General features: G+C 32.0%; 1 protein-coding gene across 1 annotated transcript; it reads left to right on the top strand.

The window, feature by feature from the left end:
- Positions 1 to 1,197: 1,197 nt before the first annotated feature.
- LOC105785320 (SEC12-like protein 1) lies at positions 1,198 to 6,264 on the top strand. The gene is made up of 10 exons (XM_012611365.2): positions 1,198 to 1,605; positions 2,156 to 2,256; positions 2,890 to 3,022; positions 3,106 to 3,197; positions 3,532 to 3,631; positions 3,721 to 3,793; positions 3,877 to 3,997; positions 4,622 to 4,741; positions 5,698 to 5,768; positions 5,939 to 6,264. The coding sequence occupies exons 1-10, from the start codon at positions 1,432 to 1,434 to the stop codon at positions 6,127 to 6,129; spliced, it is 1,176 nt and encodes a 391-aa protein (XP_012466819.1). The 5' UTR covers positions 1,198 to 1,431; the 3' UTR covers positions 6,130 to 6,264.
- The last annotated feature ends 823 nt before the right edge of the window (positions 6,265 to 7,087 follow it).

Below are 7,087 nucleotides of genomic sequence, written 5' to 3'. Positions count from 1 at the left end.
TATTTAACTAATTGATTAAAATAAATTTAATTAATTCACTCAATTATAATTCCACTAAAGCCATGATGACTTTACCGTACTAAAATTTATGAGTAAATTAAATAAGACTTAATGGTATAAAAGACCCTCAAACATTTTTAAAAATCAATTAAACTCTTGTAAATTTTTATACTTAGTATCTTATTAGTTTATAATGTTTTCTCACCCAACCAAAACTTACAATCATATGGAGTGAGGATACTAAAGTAATACCAATGGAAAATTGTACTATTTCATTACCATTTTAGTCAATTGATGTGATAGGTGATCATCTTAATATTCTGTTTACACTATTGGAGAATGCTTTGTTCAAACCCAATAAAATTTTCATACTTGCACTTACTCAATAATGTCAATTTTAATTTCTTCTTTTAACAAATTATAAATTAATCTTGTTATCAAATGTCGAGTAGAAAATTATTATTTATCTAATATTCAATTTGATATCTAACATTTTACTCTCTTTTTTGGTTTAACATTTTATTTAATATTTGAATTTGTCATTATATTTAATATGGTATTAATGTCTTTTAATCCTTTTTGTAATACTTGTATTTGATAAAAAAATTATACATTTTGATATGTGAAGATAATTATGTTAATTTTTAGTGTTTAATTCAGATTTTAAAGATGATAAAATTCAAAATTAACTAATAATATTAATAATTAACTTTTATCAAATCAACTGAAATCTCTACTATTAGAATGCATTTAACAAAAAAAACAAATATAAATTAAATGAATTCGCAATTAACACTAAATCTATTCTATTAACAAAGTCATAAAAATTTAAAAATAACACTGTTAGCCATTAACTTTCATAAAATTAATTTTAAAACCAAAATTGAATACCAAAATATAATTTTTTATGAAATACATATACCACAATAAACCTTATTTTATAATCAAATTTAATAAATATAACCCATAAAAGTAGTTTAAAACAATATTTTTCTAAAATCGGACTAATGATTAAATATCTAAATATTTAAAAATTTATAAAATTATAAAAAAAATAGAGAAAACCAACCTTGTTTAAAAAAAAAAAAAGAAAAGAAAAAGAAAACACTGTTCACCAATTGGGCGGAATCATATGGGATGATGATTCGCATATCCAAAACCAAACTCTCAAAACGGAGTTGACTTTTGTTTATGTTGGTAAAACAGGCGAGGCGGGGCTTCCAAAATACCTTGCTGTGGGATCCACCCCCCAAAATCCACAACCGGATACGCTTTGTTAGCCTTGTACCTCTCTCGCTTTGTCCTGCTCCCACCTTACTATATTTTCTTTCCCAAAGGCTCCTACTTTTTATAAATTTCTTCTTCAACCGTTCCAAAACCCAGCAAAATTTTAAATATCTAAAACTAAAAATATCTTTCATTTCTTCTTCAATGGAAGGTGAAGCAGGTGGGTCCGTCTCGTGTGGGTCATGGATCCGTCGACCCGAAAACGTCAATTGGGTTGTCTTGGCCCGGATAATGACCCGACCCACTTCTTCTTCTTCTTCAGTTATTGAGATTTTCCCTTTTGATCCCAACACCACTTCTCTCTCTTCGTCTCCGTTGGTAAGTTATCACAAAATTAAAAAGTTTGCTTTTTCTTTTTTAAATTATGGAATTGGGGTTTCCATTTTTTGGTTTTCTGGAAGTAGGGTTTTTATTCTTTTCAGCAAACGAGGTTGTCGTTTTCAGGGTTTTTTTGGATGACTGTGGCAATTCTCCCTCCAATTTTAAAGTGGGGGGGGGGGGATGGTTATTTATTTATTATTAAATTTATTTTAATTGAAGAAACAATTTTCATGGGGTTTTCTTGTTTTCTTCATTGTAGAAGAAAATTTACTTTTCTGACTTCATTGTTGTATAATTTTTTAGGCTAAAATAACTTTATTGTTGCACCAAATTTTATACCTTGAAGATAATATTTTGATACAATAAAGCTATAGCCTTACTTAAGAAAAGTGGAATAGTTTAGAGTTCTTTTAATTTTTTTTCTAAAAAGGGAAGCATTGCTTTTTATAACTACAAAAAGGGTCATTGTCTGGTTTATGTTATTTGATTTATTTTTTATATTAGTTAGTTGGACTTGATGTTTATATATTTACATTTGTTTTATTAGGCTAGGCATGAGCTTGAAGAAAGTGATGGTGATCCAATAACCATTGCAGTGCACCCAAGTGGAGATTGTTTTGTTTGCTCTACCACTAATGGAGGCTGCAAGTAAGTTCTTTCTTTTCCTTTTATTACACTGGTTTTTTTACTTGTTTATTGCCATAGCTCAAAAACTTGCGAGTAGTCAATTTTTGTAAGTATTAATTAATATCACTACAAAATGCTTCTTGATGAATATTAGGATGCTGTTTTATTGAAGTTATAAGAAATTTTGTTTAATCTGTTTATGAGATTGAAATCATGTCTGGGCAAGTTGTGTATGGGAATTTGCTGATTAAGTCTGTGACTAGTGGTTTTGTTGTATGTTTTGGCCTTTTGGGGAACTTCTGCTTTGCATTTCTCTCTGTTTTTATTAGTTTAAGTAAGGTCATGGAGAGATGCGCGGGAGTATGGGATTTTTCCATCTTGAGCGTAGTCATCATATAGCTTGCACAAGGTTTCCCTTTTTGGCTTTGGAGCTGTTGGATGGAAAAAAGTGAGATACATACATACATATATATATGCATGTATTTAACTGGGGACCGGGGAGTGTTGGGTAGAAGAGGAGTTGAACAATTGCTTTTATGCATTGTGACCAGCGAAACAGGGGAAATTTTGAAATTTTTCAGACTGATGATTATTATAGCTATAATTTTCAGGCATAATGTTCTTATAGAATGAGATATTTCTTGTAATATGCAGGTTGTTTGAGTTGTATGGTCAAGAAACACATTTACAGCTGTCCACCAAAGAATTACCTCCTCTCCTAGATGCGGGCCCGCAAAAATGCCTAGCTTTCAGTGTTGATGGTTCTAGATTTGCTGCTGGTGGGGTGGTAAGTAGTTGCTTGGAATTTAATCAATATTTTGTGGGTTTTTTTTTTTCGTGTTGTTAACTTCTAATATTGATTAACAATAGGATGGACGGCTTAGAATCTTGGAATGGCCAACTCTACGCATCATTGTAGATGAAGTAAGAGCGCATAAATCCTTTCGAGATATGGATTTTAGGTAACAATCGAGCCTATCTGTATGCAATCATGCAGAAAATATTTTTTGCTCATTATTTTTCATACAATCTTAAATTATTTAAGTTTCTATTTCTTTTTAAAATGCAATAATCTAATTACTCTATAAAAATGTTATTGACAAGATAAGTGTTATAAGACTTATTTGCTCTTCAATTATCAAATAACCATTCGAAAATGGTCTGAATATCTTTTTGTTCATCTATGGATTTTGGTAAAAACATGAATCATAAAGTATATTTTCCTAAATTGATTAATCTCAATTTGGTTTCCAACCTAACTTTTGAATTTGGTCTGATCTGTTTGTCATATTCTAGCCTAGATTCTGAGTTCTTAGCTTCAACATCAACTGATGGTTCTGCAAGAATATGGAAGACAGAAGATGGTGTTCCTTTGATGACTTTAGCTCGCAACTCGGTACCATTTCTTTAACCAAGCAGTTTCTTGTTGAATACTGCAGCTTTCAGTCTTCCTGACAATTTTTTTGGTAATGCCTCATCTTGTAGGATGAAAAGATTGAATTATGTCGGTTCTCCAAGGATGGGACAAAACCATTTTTGTTTTGCACTGTTCAAAGGGGTATGCATGTTTTGTTTCTTGTAAACAATTTACCTTCTGTTAATGTTTCACTTTTATGAAAGTTCTATGCTGTCTTTTGACAGGTGATAAAGCAGTTACTGCAGTTTATGACATAAGCACGTGGAATAAAATTGGGCATAAAAGATTACTCGGAAAGCCTGCTTCTGTTATGTCTGTTAGCCTGGATGGAAAATATCTTGCTCTGTAAGTATTCAGCTTTGCCTTATGGATTTTCGGCTTCTATCAAAGGTTCATGTTTGGAAATAACAAAATGTACATCGTTGCTTTTGGTTTGACTGTTTGAAAATGTCAATTTCTTAATAGTATTTATTTTCAAACCTATTCCCGATTCATGTTTTTCTCACTGCAGAAATTTGTGCTGGAAACAGTTTTATATATTTAAGAGTTCTATTTCCATGGTTATATTGTAGCTGAAGGTGTGAATTGTGTGGTGTAGATGTGTCTGTGTGTCAATACTTGATATACATGTCATCTGTGTATTTGTTTTTACTTGGCTGGGTTCTCATGAAGAGAATCGAGCAGGGACAGATGAAAATGAATGAAGAGTTGGAGAAAGAGGGAAGGGCGGAATAGTCAGGATTTATGCTGCTCTGACTCTTCATTTTTCTTAGAGTACTCCCATATAAGGATCCTCCAAATACATGGAAAAACTTGGAAAAATTGAATGGACCCCAAGTCTGAGAATATAGGCCATGTGCCTAGGACTGGTTTATGATGTTTGGAAAGTTTTGGAGAATTAATTACATTTATATTACTTGTCAGTGTATATGTTCCTTTAATGAATATGCTCAACTGTTTCTATTGTAGCGGAAGCAAAGATGGAGACATCTGTGTGGTTGAAGTAAAGAAGATGGAGATCAGCCATTGGAACAAGAGGCTACACTTGGGTACATCCATTGCATCACTAGAGTTCTGCCCTAGTCAAAGGTAAGTTTCAATGAAACAAGTACTACTTTGGCTAATCATTTCCAAGGCAAATTTTCTGGTATTTAGGTTTTTCCAAGTAGCGTTTTGAGATCGCTTTAGTCATGTGATCGAACTTAAAGGATCATGGAGCCCATGACCTTTTCCAGATTTAGTGGACCGCATTAAACAAAGATAACCTGATTGCTATTATCATAATGATAACCTGAGAAATGGTTCAAATGGGGCCGAAAGATACTGTTTATGTTGTTTTTACTTAATTTTAGTACGTTTACGTGGATCTTTCTTGAAAGCAATGAATTCTAAATCCTGGTTTTGCTGTGTTCCTGACGACATGAGGTTGGTAAATATCAATTGTGCTCTGCCAGTCTCTTGGTATTCAACAAACCCCATTATCATTGTGGGCACTCCCTAATCTCCTCTGTGGATTACAATTCTAACCTTATCTAAATGAACTTTTGGCATTCATTCAACAAATGTTATTACGGATTCAATTCACGTACTTTTGCAGTTCTTGTATAGTTATTTTCTTCTTTGTGTTATTATTATTTTATGTGGATGTAGGTTAAATTTGAAACCAATTTATTTGCATACTAGCTTATTGTTGTTACCAACATTATGTATAGATAACTGAAATGGTTGTATGAAGTATGAACCCTAAACAAGTCATTCTCCATTCCTTGCACACACCATTTGACCAAGGACTCGTCCCAAATTTTTAAAGATTCAATTTGATAATCAATATGGTCCCTTTTATTTATTCCGTCCGCTTTAATTTTAACCTTTTGGCTTTTCCACTCCTTAATGATGTACGTACATTTGACCAACTAGACTTGCCATTGATTTACGGATTATATCTCCAAAATTTACTTTACCATCAAAGATTGCTGAGATAGTTCCTCCAATAATATAATACCGGGTTCAGCTGCTTGATTTCCGTCATTGTTGCTTTGTTGCAGGGTTGTACTTACAACTTCTAGTCAGTGGGGAGCAATGGTAACAAAACTAAACGTCCCTGCCGACTGGAAAGGTATCCATCTCTTCCTCTCCCTCACAAATTACTTTACTCTAACTCGGGTCCGAGTATCTGGTACGGGTAGTTCAAGAAACCTGAAAAGCTGAAGTAAACATAATCCTCGAATATGAAAAATATAAAAAGACTACAAGAATGATACATCTTTTGTGTATGTGTGTGTGCAGAGTGGCAGATCTATTTGCTGCTTTTAGGACTATTTTTGGCATCGGCAGTTGTGTTTTACATATTCTTCGAGAAATCGGATTCATTTTGGAACTTCCCTATCGCGAGAGAACAAACGAGACGGAACATAGACTCGTTTTTAGGGGATGCACAGTCCGATGATCCAAATGTGTTTGGACCGCTTGATATGTGATCATTTTTATTTATTTGGAAAATACCATCAGAACTAGAAAATAAAGTGTTCACATTACTTTCAGTTCCATGCTAAATGTATGATATTAGATTGCTTTCGGAAGAGGGTGCCAAATAACTTAATTGTTTTCTATTATATTTGGGTGTTTTTTCACTAAAATTTATACTTTGTTTGAAGTAAAGTAATTTCTTGCATATGGAGTCAGTCAAGTTAGTAGCATCATTAACATTCTAATATCAATAACATCTCAAACATTCTCATTTAAATGTTTTTAGAATTATTTATGGAGGGTTTGGACAAACATATTAAGCTCAAAAATGGCTTTTGGGCAAAAGAATTATGCTCGTTTGAAATATGAGTTAGGCTTAGGCTTAAATATTCAAGGCTTGGACTGACCTCGCTTGACCCATTTTTAAGTTTGTTATATTTTATATTATGTAATTTATAACACATAAAAATTAAATTTATAGTAATATATATATTACTATAATGTATACAGTAAAAAAATGTTAAAATAATTAAATAATATATAGACAGAGTGAGAACAAAGAAAATAGGAGAGCAAAAGAGAAATCGCATTTTATTGATCAATCGGAATATTTATAAAGTTTCTCCAAAGTTTTTATTTATAAGCATAATAAATATAAATAAAGTAGAGATCTACTTCTAATAACTATTAGAATTTAAAGTATATCAAAATTTATTTCGTATTGATGGACATTCACTTAATAAGATATTCATGACACTTCTCCTTGGATGTCCATTGGTAGATAATATGCCTTGATAAAAATTTTACTAACATAAAAACCCTGTGGGAAAAAAATTCTTAGTGAAAGAATCTATAATAAGCATTATATGCTGTCTTATTAAAAATCTTACAAGAAAAACTCAATGGGACAAAACATCAGTTAAGGAAAAAAAAGTACAACGCGTATTTACTCCTCCTCATGAAAACATC

The sequence above is a fragment of the Gossypium raimondii genome, chromosome 1, assembly GCF_025698545.1.
Source record: "Gossypium raimondii isolate GPD5lz chromosome 1, ASM2569854v1, whole genome shotgun sequence".
Classification (NCBI taxonomy): Eukaryota; Viridiplantae; Streptophyta; class Magnoliopsida; order Malvales; family Malvaceae; genus Gossypium; species Gossypium raimondii.
This window is presented reverse-complemented; position numbering and strand designations above follow the sequence as displayed.

Bases quoted from the DNA above. Each gene is read 5' to 3' on its own strand.
- LOC105785320 (XM_012611365.2), top strand. From the start codon at position 1,432: ATGGAAGGTGAAGCAGGTGGGTCCGTCTCGTGTGGGTCATGGATCCGT. The intron at 3,794-3,876 runs GTATGCATGTTT...GTCTTTTGACAG, and splicing joins GTTTTGCACTGTTCAAAGGG to GTGATAAAGCAGTTACTGCA. The intron at 3,998-4,621 runs GTAAGTATTCAG...TTTCTATTGTAG, and splicing joins GATGGAAAATATCTTGCTCT to CGGAAGCAAAGATGGAGACA.